General features: G+C 55.0%; 1 protein-coding gene across 1 annotated transcript; it reads left to right on the top strand.

Annotated features, from left to right (window-relative positions):
• Nucleotides 1-22: 22 nt before the first annotated feature.
• CNGA3 (cyclic nucleotide gated channel subunit alpha 3) lies at nucleotides 23-26,949 on the top strand (the record flags this gene model as incomplete). The annotated part of the gene is made up of 6 exons (XM_081101440.1): nucleotides 23-123; nucleotides 7,848-7,967; nucleotides 10,367-10,543; nucleotides 19,938-20,042; nucleotides 21,932-22,038; nucleotides 25,550-26,949. 6 exons carry the CDS (start codon nucleotides 23-25, stop codon nucleotides 26,947-26,949), a joined length of 2,010 nt encoding a protein of 669 aa, XP_080957566.1.
• Nucleotides 26,950-27,949: the final 1,000 nt, after the last annotated feature.

The raw sequence follows: 27,949 nt of genomic DNA, 5'->3' as shown, positions 1-27,949 counted from the left end.
AGCAACCACCTGCGGCAAGAAGATGGCCAAGATTAACACCCAGTACTCCCAACCCACCCTGCCCGGCCCTTGGGCAAGGGCCACAGACAGCGATCTTGATCACCTGGAAAATGGCCTGAGCAGGTAAGACGGGCTTTTTCTTTTGCCTGGAAAAGGTCCTTCCCCGGGCTGGTCTACGCTGTGGGAGAAGAATGCCTTCTTCGCCTGGGGCCAGCCGCAGGTCAGAGGGCTGGGGCTCCTCACAGTGCTCCTTCCAACAACATTGTTCATCTCCCTGAAGTCGTTTGGTTCTTGTTTTAGAGATGTGGGAAAATAGGCTCAAAAATTGCGTAACTTGATTCAGTAACAAAACGAAGATTCAATTCTACTGTAGAAAGGTCTCCGAACTGCCACACTTTCCAGGTGTACATCAAACACGTACCGGACTCTCTGCACCAGCCGCTGTCCTGGGCACTGGGGTGCCCTGCCCTCACTTCCAGGGGCAGGCTGGGCTCTGCCAGCAAAGCCATCAGCCCATTAGTGACAGTCCTACACACTCAGCTGCAGGGGAATCTGGGGTCTGGAGTTCCACTTCTGACCGGTTGCTAACTTACTAGGAAAGTGCGTTTAACATTTCCATGCCTGTTTCTTCAACTGCAAAAGGGAGCAGCATTCTTGTCCAAGTTCCTGACATACTACTGAGGAAATGAGACGGTGCCTATGTGGTACAAGGGGACTTACATTGTTGTTTCTTAAATTCCCAATAAGTTGATTGAGTAGATCCATGAGAAACTTTATTGCCAACATTTATGTTATTTTTGTCCTACATATATAACACTCAAAACTTCTCCCTCCAAAAAAAGGAGACCTATGTAATACTCTTTGTAATACTTTAAGCAATAAAAAAAAGAAGAAAAAAAAACAAAAATGAAACTTCTCCCTCCCATGATAACTGCATATTATCTGACTAGTGGCCCGGTGCATGGATTCGTGCACATTGAAAGGAAAATAATTAGAAGAAATATTTTAATATTTAATGTTGGATTTGGTATTCCACATGGTCCATGTGCCATATTTGATTTTACAATCTGAAAAAGTCAAGGAGACTGGTCTCCATCCGGAATTTCTGCCTCAACTATACGGTCAGTGCCATGTTCCGTTCATGATTTGGATTCACTATCTGATATCAATAATATGTGAGCGCGAGGCAGCCCGTGTTTCTGAGATTCGATGACATAAATTTTAGCTGTAACTTTGCCAAGTAAATCAAATTTACAGATATCATTTAAAAGAGCATTCAGCTTAATATTAAAAACCCTGGCTACCAAGTCAGGTCTGTTTTCCACTGTTTGCCAGTGTTGTAAATTCATGGTTAGGGATAAATCGGGCTTGCCATACTTCATTACAATCGCCATAGCATCCTGATACTGATATCGCTGCTGCATATTTCTGGGACTACCCTCAAAAGACGATTGGCACATTGTGATTTTCAGATCTAGATGTGAGAGAATCCATCAAACCATTATATTTTTCAACTCTCAACTTAGATTGGTTTGCTTAAATGAAATTTATCTGATTGGTTTCCATTTGTGAATATGAATCGACAATATACTATTGAGTTAATTTTCCTGCATTTAAAATAGGATTGAAGCCCTAACCGGTTTGGCTCAGTGGATAGAGCGTCAGCCTGTGGACTCAAGGGTCCCAGGTTCGATTCCAGTCAAGGGCATATACCTTGGTTGTGGGCAATACCCAGTGGGGAGTGTGCAGGAGGCAGCTGATCGATGTTTCTCTCTCATTGTTGTTTCTAACTCTCTATCCCTCTCCCTTCCTCTCTGTAAAAAATCAATAAAATATATTTTTTAAAAATGAAATAGGATTGAACATGTCCCGGACAGAGAGATGAAATCCATAATACTGCATTTGTGTGACTCGTGTCCTTACATTTTGTCTAGTATTATTGTCAATTACACTGTCGTCTCTGAGTCTTAATGCAATATCCATTCCCAGCCTTTTTCACCATGTGGAAAAAGAGCAGGATACGTCATTGCATCTAATATAGGAAACAGGATACTGATTTGTTTCATTTTAGCGGCATTCGGATTATTGGGATCTGGTTTTCAGTGAATGAGCAAGTCCCTTTCAAAAGGAGGTTCTCCATCTTCGTTTCTGAATATGACAGCAACCTCGGTTACACGGGGAGAATTATATCTACCCGGGTCCCTGTTACGCTCATATTTAATCCCCATTGTTACTTCGTGGGAGCAATGCCTTTCGCTGCTGCTTCAGATTGGGCTTCCTTTCCTACCTCATGTAGCATCTTGTACAATTTTGTTAATTCATTTATTTCATGCATGAGGTTGTTGATGTTGATCATGAGTCTTTCTGAGCAGCCCTGGTTTTCTGGCATTGCTAATCTTTTACTTGTCACTTTGGCTGAGTCTAAAATGTAGAGTTGAGCAAACTTCCAAGAAACACCATCTGAAGGATGTAAAGTTCCAGTGCGGTGATAAACTTGTCCATGTATTATAAAACAGTATGGCCCATATCCTGATGGCAATGTGATATCTGCACCCATTGAAGCCAAAGCAAAAGAACTATTTATGGAACGAATATTTTCCATAAAATTTTTACTCTCAGAATCTTCGTTTATCATTCATTTTTTAAATATGCCGGGCATTCTGGAAAATTTATATCATTTGGACAGACTTTACCTTTGCTGCAACATCGAGTAGGTTTTCCATCAGATGGCTTCTCATCGGAGAAATTTAGTGAGAAGCAAAATGACATGTAACAGTCATTCCGCCACAGCTATGTTCGAGAATTGCATCCTCACTTACTTCATTTTCGCTGTGAGTCAGCTTCTACTAGTATTGGTGGTACTTGTCCATGACAGTTTTTCAGACATATCCTGTCGACGATGCCGCTTTCTTTCAGCTGCAGAGGTACCATTCAGGCCAGCAGGCCAGGGAGGGAATGTGGGAGATTAGCCTGCCTGGAAGGGACCACAGGAGGGCTTCGGGGCATGTCTGGACCGGCCCCAGCAGCCCCAGCAGCCCCAGCTCACGGCCCCAGCCTCGTAGCCCCACAGCCCCACCTGGCACCCCACCTTGGCCTGGCACCGCCTGCTCACTTGCTCTATCATCCCGCTGTGGTCCCGCTCTCATCAGGGCCCATTGGGCGGACAGCGCCTCCACTGCTGCCAGCACTGCATCACCAACACCCCCTGGTGGTCAGCACACCTCATAGCGAGCAATCAAACTCCCAGTCTCCTGGTTGAACTCCCGAGGGGACAATTTGCATATTAGGCTTTTATATAGATGGCCACAAAAGCAGTGCCAGTGCCTCAGTCCCACACCACACTGGCTTCGGGCCCTCATCCATCACTTCTCCTCACGCAGGGGTGCATTTGTCTCTTCTCTGGTTCCAGCTCCTTAACAGACTCGCTAATAAATGATGGACAACGATATCTAATGACATTGAGGCCCTACTACTGAAAATTTAGGCAGCCCTCAGACCCCACCTTTGAGGATTCAGGCAAAGGGAGGAAAATCTCAAAGCACCCCAACAGAGACGCAGTCCCCAACCATCTTAAGATACTGGGGCCCCCGGAAATGTGACATTAACTCAGGGGCATCAGAAATCCCCACCCTCCTAACTGCTCCCTCCTAACCCCCCTGCTGTCCACACCTGTGTCCCACCACTGGGGACTTACTCCTTTAGGTTAAGGCATCGCCCCTCATTTAAAAGAAAAGAGAATATAATCCAGACAGTTATCTGCTACTAACACGTTGACATGCATTAATAGTTTCCTTCCCACGTCTGAGCTAATAAAGCCCCTCAAGGTGGGCTTCAGACAAGTTTGGGGAGCGGGGAGAACAGGCCCAAGGGCGGGCACACAGTCAGGCTGCCTGGCAGCATCTGGCTCCTGGGATCTTGGGCCCCATGGGGGAAGGACCGAGCTGTCAGGTCAGGGAGAACTCGAGGCAGAATGGGACTTCCCCCATCGCTCCCTTTCTCCAGAGCATCTCATGGAGTTCGCAGACTCCCTGGGCTGCGAAGGGAGGGGGCAGTCTGGCTCGTCCAGGGAGGTGCTGAGAGGAGGCAGGTCCAGGCGGTGCCGTGGCTCTTGCCCAGATGGCTCTTGCCCAGGCACCACCGTGGTCCAGCTCTGCCCCATGTGTCCTGGCTCCTCCTCTGCCAGTGGCCCGCCAGCCTGACTGCGGCCCCCTGGAAGACGAGCCTCTGCAGAAGGAATTGCCAGCTCACTGAGCCACCTGACACCTCGTGATGGGCCTCTGCTGCCGAGGGACTCCCTGTGGGCTCATGCCCGGTTCACGTTCCCTCAGGGCCGGTCAGCCACGCAGGTCAGGGCTCTGAATCATGCCCTTCAACGATGCTGTTCATTCGTCATCTGAATGGGTGAGAATGCCATCCCTGCCCCTCTCCCCCTGTTCCCTGGCCAGCATGATAGCTAACAGCACAGGACAGACTGTGGCTCGTAACTGACCAGCTTCAGTTTCCACATCTGCACAATGGGCTGTACTTACCTCAGAGGCTGTAGTGGGTTCAGACAGGACAAAGCTCGGGCTCAGGCCCTGCCTGGAGTAAGTGCCTGTGAACACTCGCTGCCCGTCTCGGCAAGGAGTCCCCTCCTGTGGGGCTTCTCTGGTGTCCCCCGCTCTGCCCTCAGAGCCCTGGCTGTTCCGACATCTGGAGCTCACCCTTCTGCCTGAGTCCCATCATGCTTCCTCAGCCTGACCAGAGCCACGGCTCACCCAGCCCCACTTGAGGCCTTGCCCAGCTGCTCTTTTGGGAAAAAGCTTGTTGACAGATTTCTACAGAAGCCCAGGGAACTACTGCATAGATTTCAAACACAGAGAGAAAGAATGCTTCTTTCATGAGAGAGCTGTTGTGCTTTATCTCATGGAGGCAGGAGTGGGTTAACAGCTGGCCGGTTCCGGAATGGGTCACGTGGGCAGGCTAAGTAGCTGTCTCAGATGGTGGACGAAGAAAACTGAGTTTATTTAAGGAAAGGGGTGGGGGATGGGATACCCAGAGGGAAGGGCTGAGCCGCACCGGGCCAAGGGGACATGGGGTGGCTGGTGGCAGCACAGGAGATGGCGTTTCATCCTTATATGCAGTCACTGGCAGATTTGGGGCTGAGGTGGGCTTGGAAGGCGGGTGGATCGCAGGCGTTCGATCTGGTGCCTCAGGACAGTTTCCACTCCTTGTGCGGTCTGACTCCTGGTGTCCGGCAGCTTTTTCCTGGTTTTTGTCTCCTGTGGCGGGAAGCTTACAAATGGCCGTAGGGGTGGTGTTGCCCTACAGTCCAAACAGACGTCGCGGTAGAAATTCAAGCATCGAGAACCAAGTGCAGAGAGGCCTGGAGAAGAAAGGCTCCCTGGTCCCTTGAACTTACATCATAGGAGGCTCCCATTCTTCGTGGCGCACTGGCCCTTCTGCACTTGAGTCTGTGAACAGCACGCAACTCAATATGAAATCGCCTTTTTTCTCTTTCCTGTTTGAAGTCCAGGAAACACACTCCGGGGGCTGAGCGGCCAGCCCACAGAACTCCTGGTTGGTGCTGGGCAGGGCCGGGCCGAGGCCTCTCACTCTGCCGCCTCTCCGCCGAGTGGGCGTCGGCGGGCCAGGCACACACCGCAGCGGGCCCTGCGGCCAGCGGCAGGCCTGCTTTGAAACCGGTGGGCTGCACTCTCCTCACTGGCCCCCGAGCCCTGATGTCATGGGCAGTGGTTCCCCTGCTGCTGACCCAGGAAGCCTGGTCTCAGGATGTCTCCCACGTGATTAACAGGCGCCAGACTCACAGACATGCTGGGCCGACTGCTTGGTGCCGAGACAGAGGGGCTGCTGGTGGGGACAGAACAGCTCCCTCCTGGGGGCGCCTCCGATCTGCCAGGTGCATGTGCCACGGCAGCGCTCCGGCCCGCCGTCCCCCCGCCCCCACTGCCAGCTGCTCAGGTCCAGGGGCTGGAGACAGACTCCTTGTCCCCGTCTCCTCCTCCTGGAACTGACCTAGTCCCTTGGGGCGAGCCCGCCACCTTCGTAATAAACAGAATATTGGAAGGGCAACTGAGGTGAAGCCTCCTACCTGCAGCGGGGCCCGGCGGGCCTCTTGTTTGCACAAGGATGAGATGTGAGCGTCTCTTATGGGCGTTGAGGTGGAATTCGATCGCGTGGCTTGGAAACAGAGGCAGGCTGCACAGTGCAGTGGGTGGGTCAGCGCCGCCTCTCTGCCACAGCCACAGGGCTCCGTCCTCAGCCATGTCCTACTCAGCTCCTGCTTTAATGGCACCATGTATGGGCATACAGAGGGCAGCTTCATGGAGTGGATGCCAACAGGCTTTAAGTGGGATTCGATGATATTCAGATCTCAGCTTTGCCGCTTGGCTGTGTGCCCTCGGGGAAGTTGCCTAACCTCTCTGAACCTCGTTTTCCTCTCGTGTAGTGTTGTTATGGAGATTAAATGATCTAATGTATGTGGCTGACTTCAGTAAGCAGTCAAGAAATGTCATACGGTTGGTGTTTGTATTTGTGAACGAGATGGCGTTGGGAGGAAAGGCTGATGCCACTGTTTACCAAGGGTCCCAAACACCGAGTGACTCGGATACACGGGAGGTCCCATCGTTCCAACAGACACACTGCACACGCAGCAGCCATGTTACAGGACTTGGGTTTTGGCTGCCAGTGGGTGCTGGGAGCACCAGAAGCACACGGACCCACAGCCTACAAAGGCCTCTGGCTTGGGCCCCAGCAACAGCAGGATGGTCTTAGCCGCCCTGCCAGTCAGGCAAGAATGCAGGAGCCTGCTCCCAGGAGGATGCCCGTGAGGGGAAGGGACTTGAACCCGGTGAGGAGTGGCTGGGGGGTGGGGGTTCCAGCCTGGAGAGGCAGCACAGGTGTGCGAGCTGTCCCTCACGGGAGGCGGCCGTGGAAGAGGCAGGTGCCTGACTGTGGTCCCAGCAGAAGAGAGGAGTCTTGAGATGGGGAAGCTGAGGGAGGGGCTGTGCAGAGGTGGCCTGGACGGGACGCGGGATGGTCGTGAGCCCTCCCCGCGCCCCTCTCCCCCTTGGAGCGCGGGGATGATGAGGAAGGAGGAGGCGCAGCTCAGTGGCTGGGGTGCAGCATTCTGACTTCTCCTCACTCGGTGGGAGGAAGGGAGCCTTTCCCTGACATTAGTTCTCGCCTCCTCCAGCCGTCACCCCCTTGTCAAGAGGGCTGATGGGGTTGGGATAGGGCCTATCGGATAAGCCATGAGATGGAAATCATTTGCCTTGCCCGGGCTCTTCCGGACTTGCAGACTGAAGTGCAAATCCCTGGAGGCCAAGGCCAGGATGGCTCTTAATCAGGCTGGCCAAACCACAGCCTCAGGAGGTTTTCAAGGAAGGGAACTATTCCCAGAGACACTGGTCTTCTTCCCATAAACACTAGGGAAGGCCTCCTGAAGGAGGTGGCCCTGGGCTTCATTAGCAGAGATGAGTTTGCGCAAACACCCTTGTTCTGGAATTAGTGTGGACAAGGCTCTCTGGCTCGAGGTGGCGGCGCTGGGACCGCCCCCTCCCGTGCTCTGCCGGGACCATGTGCGCCGGCCTGCCCCTCTCACTGAGCCCACCATGTGCGCTGGCCTTGAGCTACTTTCCTCGGTCAGGCTTGCTGTGAAAGAAAAGCCACATTTATCCTAAGAGCAGGGTCTGCGGCAGTGTGACCTGCAGTGGGAGCCCTGGGTTGAGGACCCGTGGCGGCAGCTGTCCTCACTGAGCAGGGCATCTGGCCATCTCATCCTGAGCGTGTCCAGGAGGCGCGCGAGCTTGAAATCAATTCAGCCTGCGGCACATTTGATTTCCTAGGACCCGTGCGCCTGGCGAGGAGACATGCTCAGGACTGCAGCCAGGGATCGCCATGGAGACCGGAGGACAGCCTGAACCCAGGCAAGGCTCCGTCACCGTCCCCAGCCAGGAGCCTGCCAGGTAACGGGTGGGTCTCAGCCTTCTTCTTGGGAAGGGGAGACTGAGGCAGAAGGAAAGTAGATGCGTCTCGGAAAGAACGGTGGGTGGGACGGGTTGAAGATCTGGAGAAAGAAGAGGTAGGAGCAGAGTCAGACGTCCATCAGTGAGCAGTTCTCTCCTGGGTCAGGGGTCTGAGCTCAGAAAAGTCTAAGAAAAGCTGCCTCGATCTGAACTTGATTTAATGAAAAGTTATATTGAGAGACTTGCTCAATTCTGGAATAATTCGGGGGGTGGGGGAAGGGAAGCCAACCAGGGAGGGTTCAGGAAACAAGCGCAGGCAGCCACGGGAGACCACGGGGTGCCCACTGCAGCACGGAGAAGGGTGCTGGCACCTCCGAAGCAGCCTGGCAGGTCCCCACCAGCACACATCTTCCTTGTAAATGCATCCGAGAGAGTAACCAGGATCTCTCCCTTCTGGTGACGGCTGTGCTCTGGCTTCAGTAGCTGTACCACCTGGAGGGAATCATTGCACCTTTTCCAGTCTCATCTGAGATGCTAATCCTGTGGCCCCGGGCGGTGCAGGGCGGGGTGGGGAGGGGTGGTGCAGGTGCGGTGCGGGGCGGGGCGGGCTGCACTGTGACTCACTCCAGGGGCCCACACACCTGGGCTCATGGCTTCCTTCTGCCAGTTCTTTTTAATCCTCACCTGAGGATGTTTATTGGTGTTTAGAGGAAGGAAGGGGGAGACAGAGGGAGAGAGAAACATTGATGGGAGAGAGAAACGTGCATGGGTTGCCCTACCTGCTACTTAGGTATGTGCCCTGACTCGAAGCCTTTAGTATACAGGATGATGCTCCAACCAACTGAGCTACCTGGCCAGGGCACCATTTTTTTTTTTAACAATGCCATAGTTATTTTACATAATCACGTGTTCTATAGTTTTTCTTAAGACAATTACAAACATTTTAATTATTTATTCTTCATATTTATTTTTCATTGTGGAGGATGCTACCAATATTTATTTCACTATTCCATCTTAGCCATTTCAGTGTTTTTGTCTTACTAATGAAGTGATGCCTTAAGGCTCTTTAATTTCATGGAAGAGAAACCTTCAAACCAGCTCAAATTAAAAGACCTGGGGCAGGGGCAGAGCAGGATGGGGCTGGGGTGGGGAGATGCTAGGGCAGGGGCTGGGGCGGGGCTGGAGGGGCTGGGGCGGGGCTGGGGGGCTGGGGCGGGATGCTGGTGGAAGGTGAGATACTGGCCACCTCCTGGAAATGGAGCCTGGGCCCCTGGGGGAGCTGGGGAGGGAGTATCTGCTCCCTCTCGCCGTCTGGTGGAGTTTCAGGTCTTGGTGCTTTTGCTGCGTGTCTACTGCTTCTGTCTCAGCTCGCACATGACAGGCACAGGCTGAAATGGTCTGCTCCACGTGATCTTGAGCTGAACCATCCAACCCCACCTTGGAGTGGCTCTTAGATCAGGGGCTTGAGTGACTGGTTCAGCTGTCCCTCTCTGAACCTCTGCAGAGGCTGGGGGGTTGGGGTATGGCCTCAGTTTCCCCTCCACCGCAGAGGGAAGACGTGGAAGGGGAGTGTCCAGAGCAGACACGTTGGGCTGGGAGGCACCTGGACAGACGCCCACAGCATCTGTCAGCATCTGCTTCTGGGTCGCTTTCTTGCTTCAATTTATTCCCTTAGGCTAAGCCTTAGCCGCTAAGGTCACATGAGTGCAATTAGGGTCAAAGTATGTGACGACTTGTGACTTCATTCCAGTTGCTCAGAACTATTTTTATTGGGGTCTGGTGTGCCCTGTCGGTGCCAATTCAGAGAAACCAGACGCCGAAATACAGAGCCGAGCCTCTCTTCGTTTCCCTCCTGGCAAAGACGGGATGGCAGGAGGCCGGCTCAGGGGGCTGGGGCAAGGCCAGCTCGGTGGACGTGGACTGCGTCTCAGGGCCTGAGGCCCCGTGGGGTCTGGCTCCAGGAGAAGGGCCCAGGCAAGGAGCGACAGAATGTATGCACAAGCCTGGGAGAACACGAGAGTTCCTGGAAGAAGCAATAATACATTTGTATTGAAGGGCTTATTCCGTAAGCCTTGCTCTAAAGTTTTCAGCATTTGGAAATAGAATTGTTTACTCCTCCTGTGCTCACCAGCTGTGACAGAGTTCCACACGGGGCACAAGGAACAGGGAGCAGAAAAGCTCACTCATGCCCACTGGAGGCTGGCGCCTTTGTGGAGTCAGGGGTTAGAAGGACAAGGCCTGAATGAGGACCCGTCCCTTCCGGAGGGCGCTGGCTTCTGGGTGCACACAGAGGAATAAACAGCCCATAGGGGGAGGCGCAGCCTGAGCCAGGACCTGGCAGGAGGCGAGCGCTTTCCTCTCCCTCCTCTGTGCGCTGACTGCCGTCCGTGCCCTTCCAGGCTGTGGCGCCTCATCGTCTCGCTGCGCATATGGGCTTCCAGACACGCACACCACCGGGACCAGCGACCGGACTCTTTCCTGGAGCGTTTCCGCGGTGCCGAGCTCAAGGAGGTGTCCAGCCGAGAAAGCAATGCCCGGAGCCAGGGCGGCCAGGACCCAGCAGACAGCGAGAGAAGGTAAGGAGCCAACGGGAGGTGAGCCACCTGAGCCAGGCAGGAGGCACTGCTCACTAGGCCGCTCAAAGCTGCTCCTGGAAGAAGGCTTCTGTCTTAGGAGAGCGCCAACTGTCTGCTCCAGTCCAAGAAGTCCTGCAGGAGAGAAACCCTTCACCCAGAGGCCCCAGCCTCCTGTGACCCCTGACCCCATCCTATTCAGAACTCAGCTAGTGTCCCCGGGAACTGGTGCTCTCAGAAACACACGTGGGGGTGCTTGGCTCACCCATCTCTGTCCACCACAGGGCCCTCCTAGACTGCACTGTAACCCACCTTGACACGAACCCATCGGAAGCCAGGAGCCTCGGGGAGAACCTCAGTGGTACCCAGTTTTATGCAAAGGGATGCATGCATTTTTCTGGGAAGAATGTCTGCAGGTTGGTGAGAATTTTCAAGGGGAAGCATTCATGTTCCAGATCAGGTTAAAAACCATGGGGAGGTGGAGCACACGGAGGGGCCAGGGTAGGGTGGGGAGCGTGTTCACCTTTTGACAGGAGAAGGGTCTGTAGAACAAGGGTCTGGGCGCCATCTTGCCCGCCCACAGCCTTCTCCACACCCTTAGACTAATGGGAATGAGCATTCGACTCTGTCGCTTCCCAGTGTGGCCAGATGAGTGGAGGGTTGAGCTGGGACCCTATCAGGGCCGGGCTCGACTATACCCAGAGGCCTGGTCAATGGTGGGAAGGGTCAGAGTGGGGAGATGAATTCGACGGTGCAGGATGGTAGCTGGTCAATTAGGGAGGCTTCCTGGGGGAGGAAGACTGGACTTTTGAAGCAAAGTCCCATTGGCAAAGCAAGGTGTTCGCAGGGACAGGTCTTGGCGCTGTGGGCCTGGCTGTGGGACCACCAGCACAGAGGTGTGAACGCGCCCATGGAGCTAAGCTTTCCCTCCTTCCCAGTCTCCCAGGGAGCTGTTCCTTCCTGGGTTTTCAGATGCTTGGAATGAATCCTCAGAGAACCCTGTGTGAGGAGAGGGAGACCTGGGCAGGGCAAGCAGGCGTCCCCAAATGGCATTTGGCTGGATGGTCAGCCTGTGGAAGCAGGGCCCCGAGGGTCAGGCTGGGGTGCTCCAGGCCTCTGGCTTTGGTCTCCAGGTCTCCTAAGGGGTCGGCAGTGACCATGAGCCAGCAAGCCACCCTCCAGCTCTGGGAGGCCAAGCTGGCTTCCTGCACTAGCCGTGCCCCAATGTGCCCGGCAGTGGAGAGCTTGGAGAGCATACCTTTGACCATGAAGTACTGTGCTATCCAGCTTTAAATAATGTTTGCTTGGATGCAAAACCAGCTCCACCTTCTACCCGGGTTCTCACGTAGATCAGGGCCGGGGGTGGGGGGGTGGGGGCAGGACCGAAGGAGTTAAGATGGATGTGAGGGCAGGGATGGGAGCGGAGAGACTGAAAGCTGGGACAGCTCTGCCCATGGTCTGTGTTCTCCCTGCTAATTGGAAGTGACAGCTGTGACCGAATCTTGGAGCAGCTGCCCGTTGAGAGCCAGGCCTGTGCGGACAAGGGCAGCAAGTTGTCACTGCTGCTGCGGTGTCCACTCTGGCCTGCAAGGCACTTGACAGCCTTACCTGAGAGCGCCAAGGGCAGGGGCCCCGTCGGGTCCATGGCTGCGCCCTTCATGGCGCTTTCACACAGTTAAGCTGCATGAAATAGAGTCGAATCTGAAGCAGATGCTGGGTGGAGTCAATGGTTGATCACATTTATCCAGAAGCGTCCGGTTAGCCAAGCGGTCACCCGCTCTTCCCCCAAAGCTTCCATCACAGCGAACTAGTCACAACACATTTGGTGCCTGACACCCTCCGTTCCTCAAGCTGCGTGCAAGGCCCGGGGGGTGGGGCAGGAGTAGCACCGGGACGGTCCCCTGCGGGGGGCTGAGTGCTGGTTCCCACGTTCGCTCCCTGAGCCTCCTGGGCCCGGCCAGAAGCAACGCCAACACCTGCAGCAGCTCAGAGGCGTGAGCATCTCTGCTCCCCTCTGCGCCCTCGCCTTTCCTCCTCCGAGATGCCCAGTTTGCCTCCCCCCTTAAGTGTTCCTGCTTCCCACCCTCAGAACACTGCCACACCGTTCTAGAAGCCTGTTCCTTCCGCTGGAACGCCACCCGTGGACCATCGGAAGGACCTGCTCATGTCTTGGGCGGGTCATTTGATCTCTCTGCCTCAGTTTCTTGTCTATAGAACAAGGGGGTTGGATGGGATCGATGTTTCAAGCTTAGGGAGCCTCTGTTGCTGTGTATTTGAGGGCAAAGCCGGGCTCCTTGTGGAGCAGCGGGTAATTCTTCTCAGAACCCCCGCACCCACCCCACCCCTTCCTCCTGGGTGCCAGTGAGACGCTCTCATTCAGGCCCATTCAGGCCAATTTGGAGGATGGAATCAGGGCAGTGGAAAGAGGAAAACTGTATTTAGTTAGTTAGTTAGTTAGTTAGTTATTTGGTTAATTCTCATCCGAGGATATTTTTCCATTGATTTGTAGAGAGAGTATAAGGGAAGGGGAGAGACACAGACAGAGAAATATTGATTGGTTGCCTCCTGCATGCGCCCCGACCAGGGCCAGGATTGAACCTGCAACCCAGGCATGTGCCCTTGACCGGAATCAAACCTGGGACCCTTCAGTCCCGCCGACCGACGCTCTACCCACTGAGCCAAACCAGCTAGGGAAGAGGAAATTTAAATTCGTCCAGAGCATCGCCTCTAGAAACAGTGACCCACTGCCATTCCTTTCTGTGAACAGATGCCGAGCCGGCAGATAGCTATGGTGTGTGATCATGGCAGATGCCACTCAAGAGCCCAAGGAGGGCGTGTGCCTGTGTGGCCATGCGTGTGTTAGCACGTGTGCACCGTTCTCCTGCCTTCTGCATGGAATGCCATGGGAGTAGGCAGAGGAGCATCTCAGCTGGAGCGCAGGGAAAAGCCATCACATCAGGGAGAAATGCCAAGTCCTTGACTTCCAGTTGAAGGAGAAATGGGCCAAGGCTTTTTCTTCTTTCCCTTTGTTCCTCGGGTAGAGCATTTTTCCATTTTCCTCCCTGAAACTTAGTTGCATTTTGTTTGCATAAATTTGGACATCAAATCCAGAAACCCAAATGCCAGCAATAAAAAGAAAAAGAAATTATTTCAGCTACAAAACAATAGCTATTGCAATATGTGCTTGACTTAAAGCACCTGATATTAACACCTTTGGAACCTGGCTTGCGTCTGGCAGTCAGGGAAAGGCTCTGGGCACTAGATAAAACCCTGGCGGCCTCCGGCTCCTTCGCCCTGGGCTGCCATGAGGGTGAGGATGGGGGTGGAGGGTGTTGGCTGCACTGAGCTCCTATAAATCTTTTCAGGGCTCATATCATGGGTCCAACACTGCAGCCAAGGACCAAGGGACAGAATCGGAGACTGTGCCCAACAGGACCACCTAGACACAGACACAGAGGTACAGAAACAACTCCTGTGGATACCCATCCCCATTCTTCCACCTCTTCCGGAGTTTTCTCTTAGTCCCCTGAGTCCTGGCTCTCCCTTCCTGATCAAACTGTTCCAGCCAAAACCAGTATAGTTTTGCAGCTGTGCGTGGGTCTTTTGGGGGCAGTGCTGGGTGGATTTGCGGGTGCAGCTGGATGGTGCTGGGTCTTTCAGAGGCCCTCAGCAGGTTGGTAGCCAGAGGAAAGGCCAAAGCCTGTAATCAGGGGCAAAAATCCTGGACAAGGAAACCTGAGCCTGATGCAATGAGAACCCTCAGCAAGGTTTGCATGCTCAATAAGCTGGTAGGAGGCGCCCTCTGCTGGTGTCTTGGTGTTAAGACCAGTGGCAGACAGGACTTCAGGGTCATGCATAGAGGACAGAGAATGGGTGACTGTCCTTGCTCTTCGTACTTAACAAGCTAAATAGATTTTATTCTTATTCTATGTATTCATATATGCATTGTCAGAAACTTGCAAAACACAGAAAACCACACATGAGCATATACCCGCAGAGAAGTACACATCATGTTAACAGGACTCCCATTATCAGAGAAAACCCTTCTTAACGTGTTGGCAAAGATACCTCCCAGTTTTTCCTAGGTATAAAAATTGAATGGATAGACAGACAGGCAGATATAATATATTTAATACAGATGCTGGTTAAGAGCATTTGCAAACCAATGCGAAGCTTTGTGACCTTGGGTAAGTTACCTGGCCTCTCTGTGCATCAGTTTCCTGACCTGTAGGACAGGTATTGCAACGTTGTCTGGCTTGAAGATTTAGTGAAGACTAAATGTGTTCATTAGGTAGAGTGCTTAGCACAGTGCCTGGTACATAGTACGTGCTCAATAAATATTGACTAGTATGTTAAGCAGAATAATTTCAGACTGCAGCTGGAGCCAGGCTTGGGGTTTGGGACCTCAGGAGGCAGGTCCACCTGGGCCAGGCATGTGAGCACAGGCAGAGGATGCATCGTCACTGGCCTGGCCCCTGCAGTACCCATAGCGCCAGCCCTCCTGGCTGCACACCTTACCTCGCCTCCACGCAGCAGGGCTTCTCGCCGGCCAGCCATAGCAGCTGCCTCCAACATGCTGGAACTCACCGAAGACAACTTCTCTGACATGGCTCTACGGTCCTCATGCCCTGTCCAGTTCTTCGCCCCCTGGTTTGGACACTGCGAGAGGCTTGCCCTCGAGTGTGAGGCTGCAGCTACCAGATTAAAAGGAATTGTCCCATCAGCAAAGGTCGATTGTGCTGCCAACACAGACACGTGTCATAAGCATGGAGTCCGTGGGTATCCGACCCTGAGGCATTTGGAGATGGGAAGGAGCGGGTGCTGGGATGGGCTGGGACTGCTGACGGGACGCAGCCACCTGGACAGGCAGGCAGACCAGCGCCGGTTCCTCTGGGACTGAGGAAGGACTGGAGAGACTCATGAGTGATAAAGAGGCTTCTGTGGTGGACTTTTTTCTGGGATTTATTCAATGAAGCTCTGAGTTTCTTTTCTTTTTAAAAAAAAATATGTTTTATTGATTTTTTTACAGAGAGGAGGGGAGAAGGATAGAGAGCTAGAAACATCGATGAGAGAGAAGCATCGATCAGCTGCCTCCTGCACGCTCCCCACTGGGGATGTACCCGCAACCAAGGTACATGCCCTTGACCGGAGTCGAACCTGGGGACCCTTCAGTCTGCAGGTCGATGCTCTATCCACTGAGCCAAACCAGTCAGGGCAAAGGTCTGAGTTTCTGAAAGCAGCCAGCAACTTGAGGCCCTGACCGGGTGGCTCAGTTGGTTAGAGCGTTCTCCCGATCTGCAAGGCTGCAGGTTTGATCCCCCGTCAGAGCACGTACAGGAATCAACCAATGAATGCATTATTAAGTGGGGCAACAAATGGAAGTCTCTCTCCCTCTCTCTCTCTCTCTCTCTCTCTCTCTCTCTCTCTCAAAAACAACAGCAACAAAAGTAACAATAATAAAATAAAAGCAGCCGGAAACTGGAGGGATAACTATGGATTTGCACACAACGAACGGTGTTGAGTTTCTGGTGAACAAGTGTGGTGATAAGAGAGGGTATCCATGTTTTGTCCTTCACATCTGATGGACAAGGGTGAGGACAAGACTGGCATATGCAGAGCAGAAGATTTACATTCATCCAGGAAAACATGTTTGGTGTCGCCCTCACACGACAGGAGACGAAGAGGGCCCGACACGGGCCAGAACTTCCCAGGGCTGACTCTGCTGTAGACCCTGAAACGAACGCCAAGGGTCCCGGCTGCTGGAGAACCGGGTGAGGATGGTGCCGAGAAATCCCTGCATGGATGCTGGACTCAAACTCGGCGTTAGCCGCGCACTTTCCTATTCTGGTTTGGGAAGCACAGCCGGACAGGTTTCCGTTGTTCCGTCAGCACAGCAGGAGGAGAGGGGCTTGTCACGCAGGAGTCCTTGCGTGAGGCCAAGGCCCTGGGGAGGTTCCTGCAGGACTACTTTTGTGGCAGCCTGAAGGGATGCTGGAAGTCTGAGCCCACTGCAGACAGTAGCATCGATCCCGTAAAGGCAGCGATCAGTAGAGCCACGGTTCCCCACGGAGCCAGGCCCTAATCCCGACTACCCTGCGGCTGCTTTCCCTACGTGGCAAAGGGACTTGGCAGATGTGACGGGTTTAAGGGCCTGGAGACAGCAGAGATCCTGATTCTGGATGATCAGGCTGGGCCCTCTGATCACAGGCTTCCCTCGAAGTAGAGGACCTTCCGTGGCTGCAGAGAACCAGGGGGTGGCGTCTCTAAGAGAACTCAGCCCGCCGTTTCTGGCTGTAGAGGTGGGAGAAGGGGACCACAACCGAGGACGCAGCAGCCTCTGTAGGCTGGGGATGCCTCAGCGCACAGCCAGCCACACAACAAGGATGCCGGTCCTGTTGTGGCCGGGAATCAAATTCTGCCAACAGTCCGATGAGCAGGAAACACATTCTCGCGAGTCTTCAGAAGGTCACGGCCCGTGACGCCACGATGTTAGCCTGGGGAGACCCGTGCCACACTCTGACTCAGATCTGCAAGGTCACTCCGGGTCCTGTAAGCCATGCCCTTGGGGCCATGTGTTCTGGCAGCAATACCAAACGAAGGCAGCTGCTGTTAAACGCGTGTGCAGCCTGCTTTGTAACAGCTACACACCAGGGCCGCTGCCCCTGCCTCGGGATATCCCTCAGCGACACGTGAGAGGCCTCGGGAATTCCACTGTCAGAGGAGCTGTGTGACGAGGTCGCTGAGGCTTCTGACTTTATACGGAGCGTTAGTGGCTATTCTTTTGTAAGCTTGTTTGCGCACAGCTTTGGTGATTTCCTTGGGAAATGCTATGTGAACTGCACCATCTTTTTCAATGGGTGTTCAATTAGCAGCCATCTACTTCCCCTCCAGTGCCTCCCTCCAGGGTGCGCAGTAGGGAATCAGAGGGGCCTGCAGATGGCTGGCAGGGACCCCGGAGGCAGGCCAAGTGCCTTCCCCTCGGCCCCATGTCCTCAGCTCTTCGATGGGCCGTGATGCCTGGCTTGCAGGACGATGGCAACGATGGTCAGGTGACCCTGATGACTGCCGGTCCTTAAAAGATGGCCGTGAAGAAGAGGAAGCGGAGAGAAGCGCCTGCTGAGGAGAGAGCTGCACTCGCGGGCCTTCCCGCAAGGGGAAGGGGGGTGCTCCCCCGCAGCCTCGGGCCTGGGAGCCCGCTGCCCGCTTCCTGCTGCCCCCCTGCCCCGCTGCCCCCCTGCCCCCCAGCTCCCCTGCCCCGCTGCCCCCCAGCCCCCTGCCCTCCAGCCCCCCCCCCAGGCCCCCTGCCCCACTGCCCCCCTGCCCCCAGCCCCCCTGCCCTGCTGCCCCCAGACCCCCTGCCCCCCTGCCCCGCTGCCCCCCTGCCTCCCTGCCTCCCTGCCCCCCAGCCCCCTGCCCCCTGTCCCCCAGCCTCCCTGCCCCCCTCCCCCTGCCCTCCTGTCCCCCTGTCCCCTAGCCCCCCTGCCCCCTGCCCCCCTGCCCCCCAGCTTGCTCCCCACCCAGGTTTCCAGGTTTGATGCCCAGAGAGATTTTGAGAACCAGCAGGCCACACCCTTCCCTTCAGAACAAAGCGCTTTATAGGTGACTTTTTCACCCTAAAGTGTGGGTTTGGGATTCTTTCCCAGCACCTCGCCACGCCTCCAGTCCCAGCTGTTTGAGACGTCCTAGGGGCTCATGAAAATGGGTCGGAAATCACACGACACTGAGCTGAACCTCTGTGGACACGTCAGTGGACACACATAAGCCTCACGGCTGGTCTGCCTCACGCTTCGGGAGTAACAATAACAATAACAATGACGATGATGACGATGATGATGATGACGGTGCTGCTGCTGATGATGGTGATGAAATCAGTAACCTCCTTGCGGCCGATGTGCTGGAAATAGCCACGCCCTGCCCGTGGGCTCTCCTGAGAGTCACTCGGCTCACCCTCCGCGTGGGGGTGTGTGTGCTGTAAGAGAATTGCTTAATGTCCTGCGTCCTCCAGTGACAAGGCAAGAACGGAGAAAGAGGAAAGAGAGGAAGAGAGGAAGGAAAGGTGCCTCAAACATGGGGAGGAATACTGAGAGAAATGCTTCCAAACAGGGGTTCCATGGCCACGTGGAGCCTGCTGCACACGGGACCAGGAACAGGGACCCAGGGTGACGCTGTCAGGCCTCAGGGGAGCCCCGGAGAGGAGGCTGGTGAGGGCTGCAGATGAGGACTTTGTCCCAGAGGCCAGGCTTATGAGTCCTGTGAGGTCTCGTCCAGCTGAGGGAGGCCTGGCCCAGCTCTGGGGCTCCCAGGGGGCCTCCTGGGGTGGAGCCTCAGGGGAGCAGTTAGGGGCTGTCCCTGTGAACCTGTGCTCCCCCCCCCCCCACACACACACACACACAGGCATTCTATCTGCCACACAAGTGCCTCCGCACAGCCCAGGTAAGTTAAGGCCTGATCCTGGGCTCATGAAAATACTGCAGTCCCAAACCTCAATCCAAACCAGTGGCAACAAGGGCTTGGAACCGTCCAGATCCTACCTGTGAGAGGTAACCTGCACTGCGGGTCCCAGCGAGGCAGGAAGGCCTGTCTCCTCCGGAACAGACCTGGGCCAGCACATGAGGCGTATGGGCTGGGAGGAGACACCTCGGTAAACGCGAATCCTCCCCAAACCCTGGGAGTGAAAACAGAAAGCGCCCTAAGCCATCGCTCCTCCGCGTGTGGCCCACGTGGCCCAGGTGAGGCCCAGGTTGGTGGTTTGGATGGTGAGGCAGGAGCCAGGTGTGGGAAATGAGCCTTTAGGACAAGCATGTCAAACTCAAAGGCTAACGGGCCAAAATAAACGAGGCATGCAGCGGCAGGCCGCGAGTTTGACATGCTTGCTTGAAGACATCTGTGCAAGGGACGTGAGCAAGGTGGAAACCTTCCCAAGGGAACGTCCCAGGCTCCCACATTCTGCTCCGAGAGGAGCTGACACAGAGCCCTGAGCAAGTGTGAGTGCACGTGGGCAGGCCCCGGCCTGGAGGGCTTGGGCGGCCTGGGGATCTGCATTTCCACAAAGCTCCCAGGCTCCTGCAGCAGCCCTGTGACATCATCAAGCTGCCTGCTCATTCCCAGCATCCTGCGGACACAGAGGATGCCACCGGGCACGGGGGGATGTCGCCGCCGTGATGTGATAGGCAACTTGGCTTCCTGGGGAGCTGAGCTGGGAGGGCACCTCCAGAATCTGCCCTGCCTCCCAGCCTCCCCTCCCATGTGACCCCGAGACTGACAGGGCCTGGTCTGGAGTAGCCCTCTCTGAGGTGCCGCCCACACGTGTCCTCGATTTCCGAAGCTCGGCCCGGTGTCCAAGACCCTCCAGAGCTGAGGTCTCAGCACACGGGGCTGTTGTGGTGTCTGTTTCCAGGGAGAAGGACGCCGTGGTGCTGGACCCCTCCAGCAACGGGTACTACCGCTGGCTGACCGTCATCGCCCTGCCTGTCTTCTACAACTGGTGTCTGCTGGTGTGCAGGTAGGGGTGTGGCTGGGCCTCTCCCCAGGGAGGGGGTGGAGGGGGGAGGGCAGCCCGCCTTCAGGCAGGACTGTGAGTGTCACTCAAGAGCCCGGCCATGCAGCTGGCGCCTGTGTCTCCATCGGTGAGGCGGCTCTGAGGAGCACCGTGCGGGCTCTGAAGCGCGTGGGGACCTGTGCCAGGGCCCACAGCACCCGGGAGCCTTGATGGAGGCGTAGGAGGAAGAGGAGGGCGAGGTGCAGCAGCTGCTCTGAGGGCAGGGTGCAGGGGAGGAGCCTGCTCTCTGGCTGTGGGCTGTGGGCCGGTGCAGGGGGAGCTGCGGCTCCTATGAAGGCAGCAGGGCCAGTGGGTGCTCCTGAGCAGCCCGCTGGGCAGGTGCACGTCCCTGGGCCAGCGTGTGCTTCGGGACGCAGGGGCGAGCGGTGGCTCTTCTGGGGACAAGCGGAGGCGCAGGGACTTCTTTAAGGAAGCTTCAGGGGACGGAGGCAAGAGCAGCTCCTCTCATAAGGGGCAGAGGGAGGGGGGTTCGGGGTCTCTCCTAGGAAGATGCTGCTCCTTAGGGTAGGTTGGGGCCAGGCTTTCTTGGGCAAGCCTGAAGGACAGAGACCGGCTGCGGCCTCTGTGGGCCAGCAGGGGGCCTGCAGGAGCCGGGCAGGAGGGGTCGTTTCTCCTCCAGGGGGGTGGGCGGGGTCTGGGCCTTCCGAGCCAGGTACAGGGCAAGGATGCAGGGACAAGAGGCTGCATTTCTGAGAGGACCCGAGGCTTTGGGGCATCCTGTTCAAGTCCAGAGACAAGAATGCAAGGGTGAAGGGGCCCCTGGGGGAGGGAGTTTGGGCCCCTGGAGGGGATGAGCAGGTGCAGCTACTCTTCTGGGGGTAGGGACTCTGGGAAGGCCCTTAGCAGGCATTCGGGGACAGAGCTGTTGATTTTCTGGGATACACAGAGTGTTTGGGCTTTGCTAATCAGACTTCAGGAAATGATACGGGGTAAGCTGCTACTCTCTGAGAACAAGCAAGGGGTTGGGGGCTCTTCCCAGCAGGCCTGTGAGACAAGGATGCAGGGTGAGCTCTTGCTCTCCTGGGGGTAGTAGGAGGCGCAGGGAGGGAGGCAGGGGAGCTGTGGCCATTCCTAAGCAAGCCTGCAAGGCAGGTGTGACTGTTGGAGATACACAGGGCTTTGGGGTCCCTGAGCACGTGGTAGGGGGCGCGGGGCAGAGGTGCTGCTCTGCGAGGGTACGCAGGGCTTTGGGGTCCCTGAGCCAGCCTGCCAGGTAAGACTGTAGGGGTGCGTCCTGCTCTCCTGGTGGTGTGGGAGCCACCTGCCCAGGCTGCACGGCAGGTGTGCAGGGCCCCAGGGCTCCCTGAGTGTAAGGGGGGCTTTCGGGATTATCTGAGGAAGGGGTGGGCTCCTCTCCTCTGAGGGTAAGTTGGGGTGAAGCAGGGAGAACGGAGGGCCTCTCCCAGCCCGCCTGGGGACAGAGCAGGCTGCTTCTCTCTGGGGATCAGGGGTATTTTGCGGGTATGGTCTGTATGAGAAGCGGTGAACATAAAGATGGAGAAAGTAGAAAACATTTGCTGGCTTGTTCATTGGTCAATCCTCCAGGAATTCTCATGTTTTTGACCTGGAAGGGCAGGTCCTCGGCCTGTTCCTGACCCAGCAGTGAGGCCCAGAGAAACCGCCCGGCCTCGGAGCTCCCTGCTCAGAGCAAGCAGGGCCCGCGCTTTGGGGTCAATCCCAGCTCTTCTTGGCTACGTGACCTTGGACAGAAAGGCTTCTGGGAGCCTGGTCCCCTCCTCAGGGCCTGGGCGATGACGCAGGGGCGCAAGCCCTGCAGGCCGGCTGGTGCCCAGAGGGCCCTGCAGACATCTCTCCCTGTCGCCCTGGCTCAGGGCCTGTTTCGACGAGCTGCAGTCCGAGCACCTGGTGCTGTGGCTGGTCCTGGACTACTCGGCGGACGTCCTCTACGGCCTGGATGTGCTGGTGCGCGCCCGGACAGGTGAGTGCCCCAGCCGGGATGTCCTGGGCCCGGCCACCGGCCCCACAGCAGGAGGGTCCAGGGGACCACAGCCAGGTTCAGGGAGATCCAGGATGGTAGGGTAGACATTACCTACCCCTGACCACTAGAGGCCAAGCAGGCCGGGGGAGCCTGCAGCTGTGACGGGGTGGTGCCGCCTCAAGCTTCCGCTGCTCCTGGGACAGGGCCCTGAGCAGGGGTCATGACCCCTGGGTTCTGGTCTCTCTTGTCCCAATGAGCTGTGCTACCCTGTGCAAGTCGAGCTGTCTTTCTGGGCCACATGGGTATTTCCGTTGGTGTTGGAAGTAAGGAAGCCACACACCATCTCGAAGCCCAGCCCAGCTCAGCGCGGCTGGAGGCAGGAGGCAGAGCGCGGTCAGCCTTCGCTGGGACGGCGGGAGGACCGGGACCTGCTGCTCCGTGGCTGTCAGAGGAGCACTCGACACGGAGAACTGACTCTGGAACAGGCCTTCCTCCAGGTGCCTCTGGCTGCAAGTGGGGGCTAAAGCCCCAGCCACGGCCCCCAGCCCTGCATCTCTGGGGCACCTTTTTCTAATTTGCACAAAGACATCATGTAAGCTCATGGAGGCCCTGCTTGTGACTTCCAAGATTTTTTAGCTAAAAACTATGCCATGGTTGTCGATATAAACATGCCGGATCGCAGCAACAGGCCGTGCAGCTCGGCAGTGCGCAGAGCGATGCAGCCCCCTCCTTTCCCCAGAGAACTGCTGCGCTGGGGACGGCAGGCAGGACTCTCCATCGGCCGACTTAGAAGTTGAGGCCAGAGACGCTGAGTGACTGGCCCAAAGTCCACGGTCACTCCCCCTCCCAGCAGCCCTCCTGCTTCCATCCACATCAGTGCCTGGTGACGGCGACGTAACAGAAGTCCTCATGCGCACAGCCCGAGGCTTGCACGATGGCTGAGCCAGTCCTGGTGGTCGGCCACTCCTCAGTCACGTGAACCTAGCAAGACACAGGAACTCCTGGCGTGGCCCAACTCCTGGGGCCGGCTGTCCCTGTTTCAACCAGTTCAGCAGCACAAGGCCCTCTGACTCAGGTGTGGCCCCCCCCTCCTTGTGCCTTGGCGCTACCCTGGCAACCTCAGACTCAGCAGGCATCCAGGGGTGAGGAGGCAGGTGGGCAAGAAACCAAATGTCTGTCGATTATATTCCAAAGGGGAGGAAAAAAAAAACTTCAAAATCGAAAGAAGATGTAATAAGGAAGTATTGAGGAGTCTTGACGCTCAAGGAGTGTCATGTAATGCCAGTGGTCGGCAAACTGCGGCTCGCGAGCCACATGTGGCTCTTTGGCCCCTTGAGTGTGGCTCTTCCACAAAATACCACGAGCAGGCGCGCACGTACAGTGCGATTGAAACTTCATGGCCCGTGTGCAGAAGTTGGTATTTTGTGGAAGAGCCACACTCAAGGGGCCAAAGAGCCGCAGTTTGCCGACCGCTGGTCTAGGCCAAGCATGTCAAACTCAAAAGCTAACCTGGGCCAAATAAACAAGGTTGAAGTTTATGTGGGTCGCAAAAAAGCAAAAGCTTCAATTTCATAGAAACGTAAGTTTATTTCGATAGAGACATGCTGAATACAAAGGGCTGAAATAAATGAGTAATCTTCTTATAATAATAAAAGCGTAATATGCTAATTAGACCAGGCATCCTTCTGGACGACCTTCCAGACGAAGCTGGGGCTGCGAGAGAAGCCTGGGTCCCGGGTGCCAGAGGGAAGCCGGTGCCGGCAGCCAAGGGAAGGAAGGCCCTACTCTTGAATGAATTTCGTGCATCCGAAATTCATTAACATAAAATAATAGAAGATTTTAATAAAATTAATATTTTTTCTTGAACATTAACTTACCAGACACTGAATAACTGCACAAATTAATAAGCGTAACACAGCCGAAACCGGTTTGGCTCAGTGGATAGAGCGTCGGCCTGCAGACTGAAAGGTCCCAGGTTCGATTCCGGTCAAGGGCATGTACCTGGGTTGCGGGCACATCCCCAGTAGGAGATGTGCAGGAGGCAGCTGATCGATGTTTCTCTCTCATCGATGTTTCTAACTATCTCTCTCCCTTCCTCTCTGTAAAAAATCAATAAAATATATATATATAAAAAAAAAATAAGCGTAACGCAAATAAACCTATTTTTCTTGTTCTCCGGAAGGGAAATATTTCCTGTTGCGCACACCAAACAAGTCAGTCCAAGACTAATGACGTGGCCATCGGCTGCTAAAATATTCGGTGCTAGTATTAGTGGGGAGAAATGGTGTGCCTGCGCATAAGGTGCGTAAGGGAAATGAATGCAACACGATTATAGTAATCAGTCATTAGTGAACACTGTAGTTCGTTATTAATAATTATGTATAACAGGATATTGTAAAAATTAAGTTACGAAATTTTTATTAAACGTTTCTTACGTATTGTTATATTGGCTGGGCCACAAAAATATTCGTTGTGGGCTGCGAGTTTGACATGCTTGGTCTAGGTTCTGAATAAACACGAGTTAACCAAAGAATGAAGTAAAGAACGGGGGTAGGTAGCAGGATGTCCCTGACTCCCAGGGTCCAGGCCCGTTTGACTTTCGGGGGTGAGCTCCAGGTTCCATGCTTCCAGAGCCCCTTGGATGATGCTGTGTGCAGCCAGCAAGGAGCACACTGCTTCCCTGGACAGTGTCTCCCACAGGCAGCTCATGCCCATTGGTGACGGGGAAGCATGGCCATGACCTGTGCTTTTAACATTTTTATTAGTGTTTTCAAACATGCCCCCAGTCAGAGCGAGCAGTGTTATGGATCCTCAGGCGCCTTCACCCAGCTTCAATAGTCATCAACATTTTGCTAATCTTGTTTCTACCCCCACCCCCCACCCCTTTCTTGGCTGGACTATTTTAAAGCAAATCTCAGATAGTAACCCTTTTACCATGTACCTCTAATTTTCAAGGATTCGTTAAAAAATATAACTTCCATTTATGTTTCAAAATGTAATAATCATTTCTTTCTATCTCTAATGCCCAATCCACACTCAAATGGACCCAACTGATCTATATTTTTAAGTGAATAAAACGGTTTAGGACATCCTAGACTGGTAAATATCAGTACCTTTCCTGTAGGCACGGTAAGTGTTGTGTTTTGTTTTTTTTAAAATATATATTTTATTGATTTTTTACAGAGAGAAAGGGAGAGGGATAGAGAGTTAGAAACATCGATGAGAGAGAAACATCGATCAGCTGCCTCCTGCACACTCCCCACTGGGGATGTGCCCGCAACCAAGGTACATGCCCTTTACCGGAATCGAACCTGGGACCCTTGAGTCCACAGGCCAATGCCCTATCCACTGAGCCAAACTGGTTAGGGCAGTAAGTGTGGTTTTGAAGTGGTTTCTAATATTAGTGTACCACCATGTCTCCTGTAGTCACGAGGTGAAGTATCTTTCTGTGGGTCCTGGTCAAAAAACACAGCCTCTTTGGTGCCCACGTGACCTCCACCTCCCTCTTTAGGCTTCCTCGAGCAAGGCTTGATGGTCAGGGATGCCAGCAGGCTGTGGCGGCATTACACAGAGACCTTGCAGTTCAAGCTGGACGTGTTGTCCCTCGTCCCCACAGACCTGGCTTACTTCAAGCTGGGCATCAACTACCCGGAGCTGAGGTTCAACCGCCTGCTGAAGTTTGCCCGGCTCTTTGAATTCTTCGACCGCACAGAGACGAGGACCAGCTACCCCAATGTCTTCAGGATCGGGAACCTGGTTTTGTACATCCTCGTCATCATCCACTGGAACGCCTGCATCTACTTCGCCATTTCCAAGTTCATTGGTTTCGGGACAGACTCTTGGGTCTACCCAAACATCTCAAACCCGGAGTACGGGCGCCTCTCCAGGAAGTACATCTACAGTCTCTACTGGTCCACCTTGACCCTCACCACCATCGGTGAGACGCCACCCCCTGTGAAAGACGAGGAGTACCTCTTTGTAGTCGTAGACTTCCTGGTGGGCGTCCTGATTTTTGCCACCATCGTGGGCAACGTGGGCTCCATGATCTCAAACATGAACGCCTCCCGGACTGAGTTCCAGGCCAAGATCGACGCCATCAAACAGTACATGCAGCTCCGCAAGGTGACCAAGGACTTGGAGACGCGGGTCATCCGGTGGTTCGACTACCTGTGGGCCAACCGCAAGACGGTGGACGAGAGGGAGGTGCTCAAGAGCCTCCCGGACAAGCTGAAGGCCGAGATCGCCATCAACGTGCACCTGGACACCCTGAAGAAGGTCCGCATCTTCCAGGACTGCGAGGCGGGGCTCCTGGTGGAGCTGGTGCTGAAGCTGCGGCCCGCGGTGTTCAGCCCCGGCGACTACATCTGCAGGAAGGGCGACATCGGGAGGGAGATGTACATCATCAAGGAGGGCAAGCTGGCGGTGGTGGCCGACGATGGGCTCACCCAGTTCGTGGTCCTCAGTGACGGGAGTTACTTTGGGGAGATCAGCATCTTAAACATCAAGGGGAGCAAGTCAGGGAACCGCAGGACGGCCAACATCCGCAGCATCGGCTACTCGGACCTGTTCTGCCTTTCCAAGGATGACCTGATGGAGGCGCTCACCGAATACCCTGACGCCAAGAAGGCCCTGGAGGAGAAGGGACGGCAGATCCTCATGAAGGACAACCTGATCGACGAGGACCTGGCCAAGGCCGGGGCAGACCCCCAGGACATCGAGGAGAAGGTGGAGCACCTGGAGTCCTCCCTGGACACCCTGCAGACCAGGTTCGCGCGGCTCCTGGCCGAGTACAGTGCCAGCCAGATGGCGGTGAAGCAGCGCCTCAGCCAACTGGAAAGCCAGGTGCTGCTCTGTGAGCGCAGCCCCCTGCCTGAGGGGGTCGCACCGGAACCGGAGACCAAGCAGCAGTGAAGGCAGGGAGCCTGTCTCCTGCCCGGGGAGTCAGCTGTCCCTGCGATAGGATATAGCCCAAGGCAAGAGAATTGGCAGGAGCATTCCAGCTCCCCCTGCCCTTTGTAAGCAGAGAGCCTCAGCTTCCTCATCTGGGAAATGGGACTTGTTCTGTCCGCCATGGTCAGGTGGCAGGTTCTTACAGGTCCACAGGGAACCCCTCGAGGGGCGGGACTTTGTGGAGTGCACGTGTCCCCAGGCCAAGCATATGAAATCGTGGACACTGAACTCTTATTTTTTCACCCCTGAGGAATTCTTAGACATCTGACCTTCCCTTTGTTATTCATTATGCCCGCCACCCCCGCCCCCTCTGGCAGCTGCCTCCACCCCGAGCCTGGAAGGGGATGTGTCTGAGGCAGATTTCTGAACCTGGCACCTCCTCAGGGGCTCGTTGTGACCCTAGGAACCCAGGCCTTTGGGGGAGCTATGCCAAGCTCAGGACGAGGCAGGGTCACCCCATCTGAGGTCACTTCAAGGCGGGGACGCAGATCCAGACGCCCTGCCATCCAGCCCCCACGAAACGGAATCTGTTTCACTGGAAAAAGAAAAGAAAAGAGCGTCTCAGCTGGGGGAGGAGACCTCTCCCTCTAACTTGCCAAGGGATTAGAGGCGGCCTCTCGCCCTGGCGTGGAGCTGGGAATGGGTTCCCAGCCAAACACAGCTGACAACTGGGACTCCGACAAGATGTGATCCTTAGGCCACATCTTTGCAAACTGCCCCTTCATCCCAGGAACCCTCACCCTCCCACCGGAATTACATCCTGAGGCAAAGCTCTTAGCTGGCCAAGAGCACAGAGTGCAGAATGTAGCTCTTCAACAAACCCAGCCCTGGAATTCCATTACCATTTTATAAGATATTTAGGCATTGGGTTCTATGATAGTGAATTACAACCGTAATGGTCCATCCTTTGCTTAAATACCCACTGGAAATTACCCAAAGAGAACTCCTCCTGATGCAGGCA

This window comes from Myotis nattereri (assembly GCF_964212035.1).
Source record: "Myotis nattereri genome assembly, chromosome: 10".
Lineage (NCBI taxonomy): Eukaryota > Metazoa > Chordata > Mammalia > Chiroptera > Vespertilionidae > Myotis > Myotis nattereri.
This window is presented reverse-complemented; position numbering and strand designations above follow the sequence as displayed.